Source organism: Eublepharis macularius, chromosome 4 (assembly GCF_028583425.1).
Source record: "Eublepharis macularius isolate TG4126 chromosome 4, MPM_Emac_v1.0, whole genome shotgun sequence".
Taxonomy (NCBI): domain Eukaryota; kingdom Metazoa; phylum Chordata; class Lepidosauria; order Squamata; family Eublepharidae; genus Eublepharis; species Eublepharis macularius.
Window position 1 is genome coordinate 44,205,847 of NC_072793.1, and position 17,770 is coordinate 44,223,616.

The 17,770-nt window shown below is 43.9% G+C and overlaps 1 protein-coding gene across 2 annotated transcripts in view; it reads left to right on the plus strand.

Moving 5' to 3' along the window:
• Positions 1 to 17,770, plus strand: part of LOC129327012 (neurogenic locus notch homolog protein 2-like) — an 83,852-nt gene that overhangs the window by 37,977 nt on the left and 28,105 nt on the right. For both annotated transcript variants that reach the window (XM_054975392.1, XM_054975391.1), the window contains exons 10-26: positions 1,004 to 1,117; positions 2,498 to 2,731; positions 2,963 to 3,073; positions 3,336 to 3,528; positions 3,761 to 3,906; positions 4,669 to 4,782; positions 6,067 to 6,186; positions 6,430 to 6,582; positions 7,245 to 7,473; positions 8,925 to 9,126; positions 9,400 to 9,553; positions 10,198 to 10,382; positions 11,993 to 12,125; positions 13,153 to 13,404; positions 15,035 to 15,147; positions 15,908 to 16,434; positions 16,827 to 17,147. In XM_054975392.1, coding sequence (XP_054831367.1) covers positions 1,004 to 1,117; positions 2,498 to 2,731; positions 2,963 to 3,073; positions 3,336 to 3,528; positions 3,761 to 3,906; positions 4,669 to 4,782; positions 6,067 to 6,186; positions 6,430 to 6,582; positions 7,245 to 7,473; positions 8,925 to 9,126; positions 9,400 to 9,553; positions 10,198 to 10,382; positions 11,993 to 12,125; positions 13,153 to 13,404; positions 15,035 to 15,147; positions 15,908 to 16,434; positions 16,827 to 17,147 — 3,301 coding nt within the window. The remainder of the gene's footprint in view (positions 1 to 1,003; positions 1,118 to 2,497; positions 2,732 to 2,962; positions 3,074 to 3,335; positions 3,529 to 3,760; positions 3,907 to 4,668; positions 4,783 to 6,066; positions 6,187 to 6,429; positions 6,583 to 7,244; positions 7,474 to 8,924; positions 9,127 to 9,399; positions 9,554 to 10,197; positions 10,383 to 11,992; positions 12,126 to 13,152; positions 13,405 to 15,034; positions 15,148 to 15,907; positions 16,435 to 16,826; positions 17,148 to 17,770) is intronic.

Genomic DNA, 17,770 nt, shown 5'->3' on the forward strand with positions numbered 1-17,770 from the left:
GAAGTCGTTTTCATATGCTCACACTGCCCCTTGTGCTTCCTCTCATCCCTTGCATTGTGGGGAAGTTTGCTGAGGAGTCGTTTGCAGAGCTAGGAGTCTGGCGTGCAGTTGTTGGTGTTTGGGACACAGCCGAGGCCTTAGGAGGTGCATTCAGTTCATTCCCCAGGCCCTGCCCAGCCTCTCTGCTACTGAGCGGGTGGGGGGCCCTGTCCTCCATTCACTAGCTTCTAGGGTTGATTGACAGACAGGCCTATAGCGTGCTGTGTGGGAGCCAGGACAATGGCATCTTTGTTCCCCAGGCTGTCACACAGGCCCCTGAACCCAATTTACATGTGGGGCAGACACCGCAAAGCCCCCTGTGGAGAGTGGGGAGGGAGCATTGACAGCCCTTGCTATGGGCTCTGGTGGTAGGGCTGAGCTGTGCAAGCCAGCTGGAGCTTGAGGGGTTATCTGTTCCACAGAATTCTTCCTGCCAGTGTGAGCCCACTTTTCTTCCCTGTAGCTGGAGGTTCCAGCCCAAAGTGTCAATTTTATGCCAGGCTTGATCTAGCCACATACCTATTTTGGACACTCTTTGCCTGGACAAGCACCAGCCCTTTTGCCAGCCTAGTTAGGTTTTTTCCCCCCAGACTGTACTTGTCTCGTCTTCAAACTGCTTTTCTCTTTTGGTAACAGCTGGGGGCTTCTGAGTTCATTGGTTTTTCTTACATAGTCCTATGAGGAGCCCAGCTGGGGAAACAGGGATAGCTATAGAGGCAGTATTTCTAGAACAGTACTGACCCACTCAGCAGCTCCTTTGTACATATGGTACAGATGGTTCTGGATTTTGTGTATCAAAGTGGATAAATAGTAGCAGTGTTTCCACACTTGTCAGCAGGCTGTTTCCACCCCCCGTATTGGGCTAGGTGGGGTATGTATGTAAACCTTGTCAGAATTGGTGCACATTTGTTGTTTCATTGGTCCATTTTATATGTTTATTCCTCTTTTCTCTCTCTGAATTCAGGCTTCTCTGGTTCTATGTGCCAGATTGACATTGATGAGTGCGCCAGTACACCCTGCCAGAACGGTGCCAAGTGCGTGGATCGGCCCAATGCCTATGAGTGCCGTTGTACAGAAGGTGACTTGGGGGTGTAGTAATTTATGGTATTTGATACACGAAGACAGGACTGTAGCTTAGGGATGGTGCTAGAGCCCAGTGATAGAGCACATGCTTTGCATGCAGAAGCTTCTTTGCATAATCTCCAGCATCTCCTACTAAAATATCTCAGGTAACAAGTTTTTGGATCCTCTGCCGAAGGCCCTGGAAAACCTCTGACAGTCAGAGCAAACAAGAGTGAGCTATACGAATCAGTGGTTTGACTCTCTATAAGGCAGCTTTATGTGTCAAACCACGTGTCTGGCAATCTCCTCCTGTACTGGTGGAATGAAGCTGATTCGAAGGAGAAAATTGTGTGGTGATGTGTGTCCAAGAACTGTTAGATCCTGACACAGCAATGGGAAGCTTTGCCTAAATCCTCTTTAACACCTGACTTTCTTAAAAGGCATGCTTGGTCTAGCCATAAAAAGCTCAGGCTTTGTCGGCCATGATCCTTTCCCAAGCCTTTGCTTGAGTACTTTTCAGGGAAGGATATCTGAAGCATGAGGGAAAGTAGTAGGTGGGCAGGGCCTGATTCATGACCATTCATCTCTTTTATTTGGTTTCGGCACTGGGTGAGGCTTCTGTATTCCTGATCCCAAGGATGAGCAAGTTAGTACTTGCAGGCTTTCCATTTTCTTTTCCATATCCAAGTTCAGTTCAAGGTTAGAAGGCAGAATTCTGCATAGTAATATTATCGAACTGACTGTAAAAAAACCCTACATGCAACCACAGTTTAGGGATATGTACAGATGTGGGGGAGGGGGTTGTCACAAGTTAAAACAACCAGTTTGCATGTCTGGCTTCTCCTGGAAGCAGGAAAAATGGTTGATTTTGAGCACCTCTCTCTGAAGAAGATTACAAGTCTGGACAAAAAGGTGAGGGTATGGGTCCATAGAAACTATGTATGTCTGAATGTACCCTTGAGGGGAGGGAAAGCTAAGGGTGTTGACAAGACTGTTCAGTGACTGAGGTAGTGTTTCAGACAAGTTTCTTAATTACTCTTCCTGACTGGTTTGATAAGAGTGAAGAGTTTCTTTTATCTGACAAGTTATAGATCAGTATCTGTTTTGCTTTTTGTCCAACAATTTGCTATCAATCTTTGGAAACTTCAAGTCTCTTAACAAAAAGTTTGTAAAGTAATCCAGGACAAAAAATTATTAGAAAGAAGACATACATTTGGCGGACTCAATTTAGGTGTTTGGACACATCTTTTCAGAGAGGCAGCATCTGAAATAGCAGACTTTGGGATTATGTGGATCAGTGGATCTTGTCTTTTGAAAAATGGAGGAGCGGACCTTTCCTGGTGTCCTGGGTGTGCAGATTGCTTTGAACCATACTGATGCTGCTTTCCCTGCGCAGGTTTTGAGGGGCCTCTGTGTGAGAGGAACATCGATGACTGCTCACCAGATCCCTGTCACCATGGCTTGTGTGTGGATGGTATCGCAAGCTTCACCTGCATATGTGCAGCTGGTTACACCGGTTACCGTTGTGAGAACCAGATCAATGAATGCCACAGCAATCCCTGTCAGCACGGTGGCAAGTGCATTGATTTGGTCAATAAATACTTGTGCCACTGCCAGCCAGGAACCTCAGGTAGGACATCGTTTCTTCTTTTTGGTTGTGTCCTATCTGTTGCGGATCATTGCAGTACGTGCCGCATTGCCAGGCGGTAGATGATGAGCCATGGCAACCTCCCCTTCCTAGTGTTCTCTTCCATGGTCAGCTCAGCACACCTTGCAGGAAGGAGTTCCCTCTCTCCCGTGGAGGATTCTGATGATGTGCCTGTAGTGTTGCCCAGGCTTCTGATGTGTCTTTCTCCCTAAGGTGTGAACTGTGAGATGAACTTCGACGACTGTGCCAGCAACCCCTGTGATTATGGCATCTGCCGTGACGGCATCAACCGTTATGACTGCATCTGCAAGCCAGGCTTCACAGGTGATGGCTGGTTAGAGTTTATTGATGGGGGTGGAGAGAGGAAGCAGAGAGGAGAGCGTGGTTCAACATTTGCAGCGCTTGCTCAAGAAGCAGTGTCATATTTGAACTTGCATGTAAGGCAGAACTCGAGGTGGTGCTGCTCAAATGGGAACCGAGCATAGGTCTGGCGTAAGAGGCAAAGTTATGCTGGTCCAACTGCCTTCAGAGCAGAGAAAGTCGCCCTTGGCTGTTCCATGGCTGAGCAGTCCCCAATCTCCTTTAGGTCCCTTGTGCAACGTAGAGATCAATGAATGTGCATCCAATCCCTGCAAGAATGGTGGCACCTGTGTGGATGGTGAAGATGGCTTCTCTTGTCTCTGCCCTGAGGGTTTCCACGATCCACATTGCTATTCAGAAGTGGACGAGTGCAGCAGCAGCCCCTGTGTGCATGGCATGTGCCACGATGACATCAATGGGTAAGGCTGGTCCCCAGAGTGTGTTTCACAGCAGGATGACTTTCAGATGGGCTGCTGGACCTGCAGTAGGCAGGATGATCTCCTGCTGTTATCTTGAAACAGCTGTGAAGACAAGAGATTGTTAAGCCAGTCCTTATAGGCCAGTCAAATGGGCTTGGGTAAACAGTAGGTAGAGATTTTTGGAATTTATAAGAAATTTCAGTCCTGTGCTTTCTCCTGCCTTTCTTTATAGCTACAGATGTGAGTGTGAGCCAGGCTGGGCAGGCACCAACTGTGACGTGAACCGCAACGAGTGCGAATCAAATCCATGCCAGCATGGAGGCACTTGCACTGACTATGTCAATGGCTATCGTTGCAAGTGTAAAGAGGGCTTCCAGGGTATGCTCACCTGCATCTTTCATGCCTATTCCTGAACCTTATGTCACACCTAAGTTCCATCTAGTGGTTCTTCTACTCCAGGGTACTACTACTACTACTACCCATGTGATGATCCCAACCCTTCTGGTTCATACTTGGCCTGCTGTTCGTAACTATGCCATCCCTTTAACATTCATAGCCCTGCATGTTTGATCATTATTTAGTTCTAAAATGAATGGCAGGCATTTGCACTTTGAATTTTGTGTTCACATTTTTTACATGGGATTAGGGGGCAACTCATTTCTTCCTCCCCCACTATTTTCTCTTTCCTGTTCCTGAAAACCAGCGTAGCCTCTCCAGATCCTAATCTGAAACTCTAACCACTATACCATTCCGGCTATCATGGGTTGGTTGCTGCTGAACAGTAGCCAAGCAGCCAGGCTTGGTTGAGTTATGCAAGATCCATGGTAGCAAATGACTGGGTGGTTGCTGTCAGGCCTGGCCCCAATGAGCCCTCCCTGTCCCTACTCCCCCTGCCTTTTATTGACAGAAATCAGGCTTGAAGGCTGGCAATGCTGTTGTGATTGCTTAGTAACAGCCATTGTGCAAATTCCTTTCTTAAAGCGACAGGTGCTGCTTCTGTCAATTGGGAGGGTTTAACCCCACCAGTGTATTTTTTGTAAAGATTTCAGCTTTTTCTGCATCAAAAGCTGGTGGAACGCCCCTGACCTTGGCTCTCTGTGCTTACTGGGGCCCTAAGATTTTTCTCCCTCTCTTCTGTAGGGACTTATTGCCAAACCAACATAAATGACTGTGCCTCCAACCCCTGTCTCAATAAGGGTACCTGCATTGATGGTATTGCCAACTATGCCTGCCTCTGTGACTTGCCTTACACTGGTAAGTGAAAGTTTCCTGTGGTGGAGTTGGTGGTCAGGTGGGATGTGCCTGGGGTTTGCTAAAAAAAAAAAATTCCAGTGTAGTGGTATCAATAAAAAACCCTGCCTGAAAAGTGGATCCATTCTTCATGCTGAATCGTGATTTAAATGTTGATCTAAGCAAAACCAAACAAAATGCAATTTAAAACTCATGCGTGGAGCACCGTATTTTGCTCTCTTTGTAGCTAAACTTTATTATGAACAGTTGTGTCGTAACAATAAGTTAGTGGTCTCTGTTGTAACTGCGATGGGTCTGTTCATAGATTTTATTGTAATTATATCATTGTGTTGCTAGAAGTTAGGACAGTTGACTTTCTTAACGTGAGAGATTTTTCATATTTGTTCAGTATAACCTGTGACTAACCTGTTGAAATAAAAAAGAACCTTGAAGGAAGGTAAACAAGCAAAGGAACCAAGCCCACCTTGGCTGGGTAGGTGGCCTCCTTCCAGAACTGTAAGTGGGAAAGGGAGAACCGATGAACGGCGACCATTCTATATGGATGGCTATTTTGCAGGGCCTTTGCTGGTATTCTGGCGTTTTTGCCATTTGTGGGTTAGTTCTGCAGGTTCTGACTGAAAGGCAGTGCTGTGAGAACAGGGCTTCTCATAAGAGAGAAGAGAAAGTACTTGTGCTGCTGTTTCTTTTCCCATCAAGGTTAATGTGTGTTCAGGTGTCTGAGAGGGGAAGTGCTCAGAGAGAAACTGAAACTAACTAGCATCAAAGCAAAGTCTCAAGAATCATGTTGAGAGTAAATGAGCGATAAAGGTCCGTTCTCTGTTCAGGCTGAGTGCTGACTGCAACAGGGATGCGGCAGAACCCTGAATCACCCATTCCCATCAATGACGTCACAGACCATTCAATACGTTTCTGTGTCATTTGGCAACATTATATTGCAGATTACAGTGGCATCCACTGATGAGGAAAGAGCTGCATTTTCCAAGGAGCAGTCTATTGTTGTTTGTGTGCTGGGGAAAATGTGGCACAAATGGAAGTGCTTAATTGAGGAAAGGCATTTGGATCTTGTACAACAATTTAGCATTTATTGCTCTATAAACTGTTTGGAAAAGCCCTTGAATTGTGTCAAAGCAGAATTCCTGTTGATACTAGCATGCGGCTAGGTTTTGTGCTGTTGAACTTCATATGTATGTACTTTTGAATGAATATTACTAACTGGGAATATTTGGTTCTGGCTGATGGGCAAGTGGAAACCTATATTACATAGTGGGCCTGTCTTTCTCCCTACAGGCCGGAACTGCGAGAATGTGCTGGCTCCCTGTTTCCCCAATCCATGTGAGAACAATGGTGTCTGTGACCACACACCTGACTATGAGGGTTTTACCTGCGGTTGTGCACCAGGCTGGCAAGGTGCTGTAAAGTGTGCACCCCTTTCCTCTTTCCCTCCTCCATATTTGGGAGTTCAACTCTATTTGTCTACATACTTGTTCAATATTTTAGTTTTGTAATAATAGTGGTAGTTTTTGTGCATCACTTATAGCAATGAAACCTCAAATTGTATATACTATCTGGGCTGGCACTGGATGGAATTGTGGTACAGAAGTTGCAGAAGTAAAATTAAAAAAACTGTAATTTTTTTCCTTATCTCAATAGGGCAGCGATGCCACAAAGACATTAACGAGTGTGACCAGAACCCGTGTCGAAACCGGGGCACTTGCACCAACACACTTGGCAGTTACAGATGTGCATGCCGACCTGGCTACACTGGCACCAACTGCGAGATAGATGTTGATGACTGCACACCTAGTGAGTTCACTGAGGAACAAGAGGGGACATTGGATTGAGAACTACTGTTGAAGCTACTGCTGACTATTTTGTTAAGACTATATTGCAAGGAAAACTGGGCAGTAGTTCAGTAGGAAATGTTGTGCCAAAATTAATGGGATGGGAAATACAGTCATCTGACTTTCCAAGCTGGATTCCAAGTCTATTAATCTTGCAAAAGATTGTTTTCTTCTGGTCTGTGCGTTGGTTGGTTGTAGTTGAATTTTAATTAAAGTTAAATGGTTATAAACTAGTAAGATTTTGCGCAAGCTTGTTTATTTTGTACAAGCATGAACTGGTTACAAGTTTTGGATTTTATTTTGGCTAGAAATGGTATGGTTGTGAGATTTGTTGAGAGAGCCTGCGATGAAGAATAGGTTAGGCGGGTGTAAGTCACATTGGGGCTTAAATGTCATATACTATTAATTTAAATGAAATTTGGAAATGTCTTTTTATGTTCTGTGCTCATTGCTTATGGGATTTCAGTAGCTTGCCTCCTCACTCTTGACTTCCAGACTCTCTTTGTGTATGTAATTTTTAATGTATAGAATTGCCAGAGACAAAGAACTTAACTTGTTTGTATTAGGAGTTGCTTGTAGACAGCTTACCCAGATCACTTTGAATATGCTTTCCCCTGCCAACAGATCCTTGCTTGAACGGAGGCTCCTGCCAGGACGGCATCAGCTCCTTCAAGTGCACCTGCCTGCCCGGCTTCACAGGCCTGCACTGTGCCAGTGAGATCAACGAGTGCCTGAGCAACCCTTGCCACAATGAGGCCACCTGTACAGATTATGTCAACAGCTACACTTGTACTTGTGCACCAGGCTGGGCTGGTTTACACTGTGAGCACAATGTGCAGGACTGCACTGACAGGTGAGCCAAACTGCACCGAGATGATTTATTTATTTAACCAGAAGAGTTAGCCATGTTAGTCTGTAGTTGCAAAATAGTAAAGAGTCCAGTAGCACCTTTAAACTAACCAATTTTATTGTAGCATAAGCTTTCGAGAACCACAGAGGCATCTGACGAAGAGAGCTGTGGTTCTTGAAAGCTTATGCTACAATAAACTTGGTTAGTCTTATTTATTTAAAACATTTCTATGCCACCTTCCCCCTCAGTTTGGAGTCCCTGAGGTGCTGAACATTAAAACTCTTCAGACATTAAAAAGCACATATATAGCATATATTAAACATAATATGATAAAAATATAAACACAGAAAGACACCTGAACAGGGAAGAAGATTAATAAGAGTTAGTGAGGAAATGCCAAACAAAACAAACAAGTCTTCACCTGCTGGTGGAAGACAACGATAGAGGGACACAGGTGAATCTCCCTGGGAGGGAGCTCCAAAGGTTCGATGTCACAGCTGAGAATGCCCTTTCCCAGGTTGCCACACGTGCCTAATCTCAGATGGTGGGGGCACCCAAAGCAGGGCCCCTGAGGACGGTCGAGTAGGTTCACACGGGACCAGGTGGCCCTGAGTGCATTGCAAGCGCAGCCTGGGAAAGTGGCTTGTTCTGTGCCCTGGTAGGTTGCTTAGCAGGGCCAACTGGCAGAATGGCACAAGGACCATTCCAAAGGACAGAGCCACAAAGTACCTTGTGGGGGTTACGTTGCACTGTTCTCATGCTTTGGATGCAAGTGTGCATTCCCCACATGTCTCTCTTAAGGAGCATTGAGTTTAATGAAGTCATGTGGAGACAGAGGTAAGAAACATGATATTTAAGAAAAAAAGGAACTTGGGGACAATGACACTGTGGCAAGAGGTGGAGTGGGCCCCATTCTAGTAATATATGTGTAAAGAAATGAGTCCGGAGTATATAAAGACCTCTTTTTTAAAAAAAAGTTTATACTTCTATCGTTTCCTCTTTTTTATGCCTCTTTTAGCAAAAACAGCACAAGGTAACTATACTGAATTAAGTGTTTATGTAGGCATGTCCTGAGTCTGCAGTGCCATTAGATACTAAAAGAATACCGAGATGCAGATTGAAAGTTATGCTGGCTATCAGTTTTGACCAAACAGTCCGGTTGGAAATAATGCCCCTGTATTGAGCAAGCTGGGGTGTCTGTGTGGTGACCGATCATGGAAAACAATCTATAGGAGTTTCAGGGGATGTGAGATGGGCGATGTTAAAGGGTTCTTCCAACAGTTGCCACTTTCAGATCAAAACTTCCCTAAGATAGTTCTTAGTGATAATCACTACATAGTGTGTTTAGCTAAACACTTGCTAGCGGGGATATGTTAGCCTGTGATAGATGAAGGCCAAGGTGGGTAGTCTCATTGTTTTCTTGACTTCTGATTTTCTTGTCCATGTATTGGCAGCTCCTGTTTCAATGGTGGCACATGCAAGGATGGAGTGAATTCGTACACGTGCCACTGCCTTGCTGGCTTTACAGGCTCCCACTGCCAGCATGAGATCAATGAATGCCAGTCTCAGCCTTGCCTCAATGGTGGCGTGTGCCAGGATGGTGTGCAGTCCTATCGCTGTGTCTGCCCTCAGGGCTACACAGGTCCTCAGTGTCAGGTGACTGTAACAAGCTTCATTGGAAGGGGATGCAGGTTATTTAGAATGTCAGGGTCTTTCTTGTTTTACTTTAACATCTTTAAGACACCCTGGTCTCTTTGGGCTGGATGGGCTGTGGTCCCAATCGTGGGGGAGCATGGGAGACATAGTACAGAAGCCTGCAGTGTGGATGGAGTGGGAAGGGGCCTGAGTTTCTCTAATGGTAGGGGCAGGGTGGGTTTTTTTTACCATGGGTTCTGCCCCTGACTCTCTTGCTTTCTCCTGCTACCCCAGACTCTGCTTGATTTGTGTAGTCCTTCCCCTTGTCAGAATGGAGGCCGCTGCATACAGAGAGGCACTATGTTGTCTTGTGACTGCCCGGGAGGCTGGACTGGTCGTTACTGTGACATCCCAAATGTTTCTTGTGAAGTAGTGGCTAGAAACAGAGGTAAGAGTGCCCTCTGCTCTTGGGCGAATAAAATCAAAGGCCTTTGCTAAAAAGGTCTCCTGCATGTTAATCTTTCCTTGGGTTCCCTGTATGCAGCAAGCTTGAACATGTGGATCTACCCAGAGTCTCCCCCCCTTCCCCTCTACCATCATCAGTTTGCACCCTCTTGTAGAGGTGAACAAGATAGGAAGCAACACTGATTGTGCCTTTGGTGATGGTGGGTCAGTGCTCTTGAGTCTTTAGTCCTCTAATAATATTTTTAAAAAATGCCCAAATGCTCAGCCACACAGGCCTGAGGCAAAGAACAGTTTGGAAAATCTGCTGTGCGGCTGCTCTCTTGCCCCATGAATGCTTCTGCATTCACAGCAGCAAGAAGTATACAGAGAATAGTCTCTGCATTGAAGCCTGGGAAACATTTACTGAAGGAAATAATTTCTTTTCGTTTTACTTTGGATAGGGAATTGTTTATAGTACTGAGGACAAAGGACTTGCAGCAAGAGACGGGGTATTTCCCCCTGCAGCTTACCGTACTGCTTGTCTCCTTCCAGCCTGTTCTTAGTGACCTATTCCATTATTTCTGTGGAAGCAAAGTGCAAAGTATGTGGTTGGACATGAAGTGTGTAATTCTCTTTTCTGTGGGATAGGTGTGACCAAGGAGCAGGTGTGTCATTATGGTGGCCGTTGTGTGGATGCTGGTAATACTCACTATTGCATTTGCAAAAAGAGCTACACGGGAAGCTACTGTGAGAGTGAAGTTAATCACTGCCAACACAGCCTGTGTCGGAATGGGGGCACCTGTCGCAGTTTTGTTGGAGGCTACGTTTGTGAGGTAAGGAAGGACTCACGGGGCTGTAATAGGCCAGGGCTCCTGGCTTCTTGCCAAAGTGCTAGAAGGGGAGTTAGGTTCATTGGCCTTGTTTCACTATTATAATTGTTCCAATTTGCAGGCTGGCCAATGAAAAATGATACATTTGTGTGGGGAGAGGGGAGTTTTAAATTGGCAATATTTCATTTCTCTGTTTTTTCAGTAATACAATTATTTGGCCATTTCTTTCATTGAGTCAAACACCAGTGATACGATACCTTTATTTTTCTCAATTTTTCTGTCCCTGCTGCAATCTGGATTGGACCAATATGCTTACAATCATTCTCATTTACATGATAAACATATTTTTCTTGTTTAAAACCAATTCAATCTGCATAAGAGATAAGAAACACTTAATCTAAGATTAAAGAGACTCATTTGCTTGCTAGGTTTCTCTCGGTTAAAACCCTTTCATAATTTCATATCTTTGGCAACTCACTATCAAAATACAATATTGTTTTAGCTTTGTACAGCTGTACTTGGACATTCAGACTCATAACAACGTTGTAAAACATGGGTAAAATCCCTTCAAATAAATGATAAATTGGGCTAGTTGTGCTTTTTACATCTCCAGATCAAATTGTAATAACAATTCTTAAATACGCTTGAATTTCTGTTGGAAAAGGAGACATTAATGCAGTTATTAGCAAAACAGGGACTGTTGGCCATCCTCTTTCTCACAGATTTCAGTGTTATCTAGCATTCTGTCATCTTTTCTTGGATGGTTAAAAACATTTTTTTCACCTTAAAAAAGAACAATTCATTAAGACAAAAAAAATTGTATCTGGGTTGAAGGATCCAAGTCCAATATTTCCCTTCTTAATCCAGGGCAGTGTTAAAACAATGAATGAGGTTTTTATTCATCTCTTCTGTGGTCCTCTAGTAGTATATGTGCACTTCGTTTTGGATTTTGAATTCTTAATTGTTCTAATTTATTGTTTTTTACCTTATTTCTTGAAACCATGCTATAAGCTGCAGTTATATGCAGTAATCTCTCTGTAGATTTTAATGAGTTGATAGCGAAAATCATGATGTCATCTATGTAATGGATTGTTTTGATATTTTCTTCATCCGAATCCCCTTTTACTCAAAATGGCCTTCTTGCTCTTGCCAGAAATTCTGTTACTGGAACAAATACAAGTGGTACTTGCAAACAGTTCCATCTTGTAGTCATAACAAGTTTTTCCTATTTTAAGCCACTGAGGAAAACTTCTCACCAAAGGGGGATGGATACTCACTCATTTTTTAAAGTTGTAGCTAAAATTAAAGAAATCGGTACCGCATTCAAAAAGATTTTAATGTTTTCTCTATGGAATTTGATCTTTTCCTTGCCTTTATAAAAGTAGACCAGTATACACATACCTTGGTATGATTTTATTTTAACCTGAATAAGCATAAATTTATTAAAGAAACAGGATAAGACTTGAAAGATCTTTCCTAACCTTATGAATTAGTATTATTTTTACCTGTTCTTAAGTATTTTGAAGAAACGTTATTTTAATAGATTCCTTTCAGAAATCTGACTTCAGAGTCCTACTTGTCTTTTTCACTTGTCTCTTTCTCTTTTACCCCAGTGCCCACTCGGCTTTAAAGGGGAAAATTGTGAATATGATATTGATGAGTGCCAGTCACACCCCTGTCAGAATGGCGGGACTTGCATTGACCTTATTGGCCGCTACATTTGTTCTTGCCCTCCAGGGACTCTGGGTAAGTGCTTACTGGCACCTAAGTAAGGAGATCTCTGCTATGGAAAGTGTGTATTTTTTATTCCGCATTTTAGGACAGTGCCAGAATAAGGGAAGCAGCTTTGGATTCTACTGATGCAGTTTGGAATGAAGGCATTGTTAAACTCTAAACGGGAGATCTTTGATCAGATGTTCCTAGAGTAGAAAGCCAGTGTAGTGTAGTGGTTATAGTGCCAGACTGGGATCTGGGAGACCCAGATTCAAATCCCCACTCTTCCAGGGACACTTGCTGCATTGCCCTGGGATCAACACCCTCTCTCAACCTAACCTCATTCACAAGGTGGTAGTTGTGTGGAGAAAATAGCAGTGGGAAGAACAATGTTGTAAACAGCTGTGAGTCCCATTGGATAGAAGGAGTATAAATGTCTAAATAAATAAACACAATATTCAAATCCAGTGGCTCAGGCTAAGAGAGGGATTAATGGTATCGTCAGTCAAAACAAATCCCTCCTCCTGCAGTTGTTTGCCTTGGAAGGCATCCTTTCTTTACCTGTCTTTCTTCTATTTCAGGGTTAATAACAATGTGTGTGGGAGTGGATGGCGGTGGCTGTTGGTTTTGATCTGCAATGCTTTGCAAACATGAAAGCCGCCACCACTACTTCCATCTGAGATGGGGCCCAGCATAGATACTGCCTGACTTAAGAAAAACATTCTGGGAAGATCTGATGACATATTTCCCAGTGTCTCTTCTAGTTAGGTTCTGAGTAGACGTTCTTCTTGAGTTATCAGGGGGAAGAGCTCTGGATTTTCCCTTAAGGCACAGGTTAGAGAAAACGGGCTTGCCCAAGGCAACTTCTGAAGGGATACAGTCTCAGAATTAGTTCTTGTAGGGCAGGTAGTGGAAGAAGAATCTGTAATCCATTCATAAAGGGATGGGGTTGGTTTGTTTTGGTTTGTCTGCCTTTCCAGGGAGGCAGTTGGATGGGAGGAAATGGCTTGGGCTTTCTAGATTGTAAGATTTTGGTGTGATGACTTTATTGTCATCCTAGGTGTCCTGTGTGAAATAAATGAGGATGATTGCGCTGTGAATCCTAGCAGCCGGGTCCCCAAATGCCTCAACAATGGGACGTGCGTGGACCGAGTGGGTGGCTACGGATGCAGCTGCCCCCCAGGCTTTACGGGCGAGCGCTGTGAGGGGGACATAAATGAGTGCCAGTCAAACCACTGCCTCCCACGCAATACACTTGACTGTGTACAGGAGGCCAGTGATTACCAGTGCATTTGCAAGCCAGGTTATACTGGTGAGTATATGAAAAATTGAAATGTGCAAATGAGGTGTAATATGTGCAGGATTCAGGGAAGAAAATGTGAGGTGGACTACAATGGTGAGCGTGGTAGGAGGAAGAGTATATATTGGGTAAAATCGTTACGTTTGTGAAGACTTTATGGCGATTATTCTTAAGCTGTGGCATACTTATTAGCCGTGTTAGTCTGTGGTAGCAAAATCAAAAAGAGTCCAGTAGCACCTTTAAGACTAACCAATTTTATTGTAGCATAAGCTTTCGAGAATCAAGTTCTCTTCGTCAGATGCATAGTTCAGAGACTGACCAGTCTCTGAACCATGCATCTGATGAAGAGAACTTGATTCTCGAAAGCTTATGCTACAATAAAATTGGTTAGTCTTAAAGGTGCTACTGGACTCTTTTTGATTTTGCTACCACAGACTAACACGGCTAACTCCTCTGCATCTATACTTATTACTGTCTGTAATCTTTTTTTTAAAAAAAAAACAGATTTGGTTTAGCAAGCAGCTCCAGAACGAGTATCTGGGTTTTCTGTTAAGTGAACCGTGGTAGAATAAAGTTCTTGTTACTCTAGAGTTTAATTGTTGCAGCAACTGACTGAATCATACCAGGATGCCAGCTATGACTTGGTTGCCTAGACAAGGCTTTGAGTGTGACCCGTTTATCTCAGTATAATGGAAGGAGATTAACATATGTGTCTGCTTGGAAGATGCTATTTGAATTGTTCTGCCTTTCATATTTTTCATGACCAGCTACTGCTTCTGTGAAATGAATTACTGTAAAACCGAAGTTTCTTTGATCTTTGCACATCCTGTGTGGTTTATTTGCTTTTCCATTTAGTCTGTCTCTTATAATAAAACTGGTCCATAGCACCAAAATGATATTGTATGCCATCCTGTTAATCTTCTTGCAATGGATGCATTGCATTCTTTGTCCTGGGTAGGAATTCAACTTGCTATACTTTTTAAAACATTTTTTGCAACTGTCCACTATCCTGTTTTAAATGTGTGTTAATAGAAATACACTGATGTTTTAATGTAGATGAATTTTTATTGTATTTTAATATGTTGTTATCCGCCCTGAGCCCGCTCGTAGGGAGGGAGGAATAGAAATTTGGAATAAATAAATAAAATAAATAAACTAACATAATTATTACAGCATTGCAACGTTATTCACAGCTTCAGCTTATCTGTTTTCATCTAGAATCTCGCTTAGTGTGTTTTACAGTTGTCCGTAACTATATTCTTATGGTCATTACAATTAGGGGAGCCTTTCTTCATATAACCAGGTAACCTTGTAATAGGTAGGTCAGGCAAGAGAGTATGGCTGTTCAGCTGTGTTTGTACAAGCTGGACAAGGAGCAAAGGAATTGTCCCCTTGGTCTTGAATGTGTGACTTAAGTTGGGCTTCATATGAGAAGAATATGCAAGAGGGTAATAAATGTAAGAAAAGGTGGACTTTGGCCATTATGTGAAAGGAGAATCTGCCAACTACAAGAGTGGGTATTAAGATGCAGCATGGCAAGGTGGTGGTGTTCTTTGCCATGCTTTTGATGTAGTGTGTGCAGAAGGAAAGAGAGTTTATTGGCAAGTCTCCACCATTGATGCTCTGTATTTCTTCTCCTCAGGCCGCCACTGCAAGAACATTGTGAATGTGTGTGAGTCTCAGCCTTGCCAGAATGGTGGGCAGTGTAAACTGGCAGTTAATTTGCCTCTAGGATATACCTGCCACTGCCTCCCGGTAAGTGTCATGTAGCACAAGTATGCAGAACAAGAGATCAGTTCATCACAAGACGTTAATTTATGGAGTTAGGCCAGGGTAATAATGACAAGGTTCGTGGGGGACCCACATAGCAGATTTGATGCAAGGTTAATAGTTTTCAGTACCTGCTTGGAAGATCATTCAAGATCTGGGATCCACTGAGCATGGGAACCATTGAGCTGCAACCTATATAACAGGAAGTCATGTGATAGGAAGAGGGGAGCTAGAGTTATAACCTCACCAGTCTCAAGGGCAGGATTATGGGCAGCAGATCTGGAGAGCTGGTGACAAGATACAGAAATAGAGTACTGGGAGGTATAACATATGAGGAATAAATTAAGGATCAGAGCCATGGACCAGCTTTGTCTACATTATGACCTCATCTTACTGTCTTGCTACTCTTCGAGCATGCAAATAGAAGCAGAAGGGCTGGTGTATTTGCGCTCTACACAACAGTTCCTTACAAAAGGCAGCAAAAATGGCATTTCTAAAGGGATAAAGAGATACTATGCTGGTGAGCCTAGAAGAAGAATCCCGTTTATAAGTGCTGGGAATATAAGTTCTCCTTTCTGAACTAAGACACAGGTGCAAGGGCTTGTTGAGGAAAGAAGAGTTTTCTTACCAGGCTGACCATTGTAAGAAGGTTATGTTAGCAATTTCTGTTGCTAGGTCAGTGATGGAAGAGGTTTTTGAGCTTGACTGGCTTCCTGTTTTAACCCTAAGCATTGTCCTTCCCCAGAGCTATTCAGGTATCAACTGTGAACGCAGCATGCTCTCCTGCCGGGAACTCTTCTGCTTCAATGGTGGCAGCTGCCGGACCACACAGCTGGGTGCTCGCTGCTTCTGCTCTCCTGGGTGGGCTGGACCTGACTGCCGCCTCCGTGCCAACAGTAGCTGTGCTGGCTTGCCCTGCCAAAATGGGGCTGCCTGCCATGAGATTTCTAGGCCTCCCTACTTCCAGTGCATTTGTATCGGTGACTTCACTGGCTCCCGTTGCCAGAGTCCACGCATGCCCCCTGAACCCCATTGCCCCCTGGAGGAATGTGCTGCAAGGGCTGGGGATTCCTATTGTGACAAAATGTGCAACACCCCAGCCTGTCACTGGGATGGGGGCGACTGTTCTTTGTTGGTTGATGACCCCTGGAAGCAGTGCAAGATTCGTCAGTGTTGGCAGTTCTTCAACAACAGCCAGTGTGATGAGCTCTGCAATAGTGTTGAGTGCCTCTATGACAACTTTGACTGCAAGACACGTTATCACACTTGCAAGTGAGTTACTGCTCTCTAGCCTGAGATGGGGAAGGCCCTGGCTGTATATATTGTACCTATGTAGCTTAAGTAAAGAATTGCCATAGAATGTTGGGTCTTACCTTTGGTTAACAAAATGGGACACACTCTTTATATGTGTTTTGGGGGTGTAGTACACAAGCCTGATTTCCTTCTGGGAAGTCACTGATGTTTCTTGAGACTCAACTCTCAACTAAAAAACGGTTGAGTTTCTGTAGTTAGCTTTGTGGAATTTTTGTAGAAGGACTCCTTTTGCAGACCCACAGTGTCTTGTTGTGCCGCCTCACAGACAATGCACAAGCGGACTGTACTGTGGCTTAGGACAGGATAGCTTTGGCTCAGGAGTGATACATTTCCATCTTTCTCTTCCACAGCCCCGTTTATGAGAAATATTGCTCGGACCACTTTGCTGATGGGCGTTGTGACCAGGGCTGTAACAACGAAGAATGTGGCTGGGATGGGTTAGACTGTGCCAAGGAAGTGCCTGAGAACTTGGCTAATGGTGTGTTGGTCATCACTGTGCTGCTACACCCTGACCAGCTGCTGCGCACAAGCACCATCTTCCTCCAGAAGCTTAGTGCCATCTTGAGAACTTCCTTGCGCTTCCGCCTTGATGAGAATGGCAACTACATGATTAAGCCGTACTATGGGTCAGGTGGTCGACACCGCCGGGAGCTGGAGCGAGAGATTATTGGGTGAGTAAAACAGATGAGCCAAAGGTTTAAGGACACATTTTGAGAGGTGACCAGGCAAGCTGCTGTGATGTCTTCTTCTTTAGGCTCAAAGAACAAACACCAAGAAGGATTTGTGGAGGGCCTTCAGTGGCAACGCAAGGCAATTGGGCTTGGGGGTCTAGTTAAATTATTTTTAGTTGTCTTCACAAAAGAAGATACCTGTGAAAGGACAGAATTGAGCTATTTATCTGACATTCCAGAGGAAATGCCACAAATCAAAAGTGACCACAGAAGAGGTTTTAGGATTGTAACCTGTTTATTTTAATAAATTTGTAATTAAAAAAGAGATTTTAGGATTAAATAGGGGGGTTAGAAAGAGAGAAATTGCCAAAATGAGATGGGTTTTGAACCACAAATTCTCAAAGAACTCTGATATGATATCACCCAAGTACTTTTCATTGTGTGTAATTCATCGCCTTCATAGGATACTGGAGGCAGTGATACTGGAGTACTCCATTTAAAAAAAAAAGTGTGGGGGGGTGTTCCTGAGATGTTCTGTAATCAGTGGAAGCCGCAAAACCTGGAATTAAAGCCAAGCAACTGCATTGCAAGCGTAGTTAGAATGAATGGGATACCTCTAATAA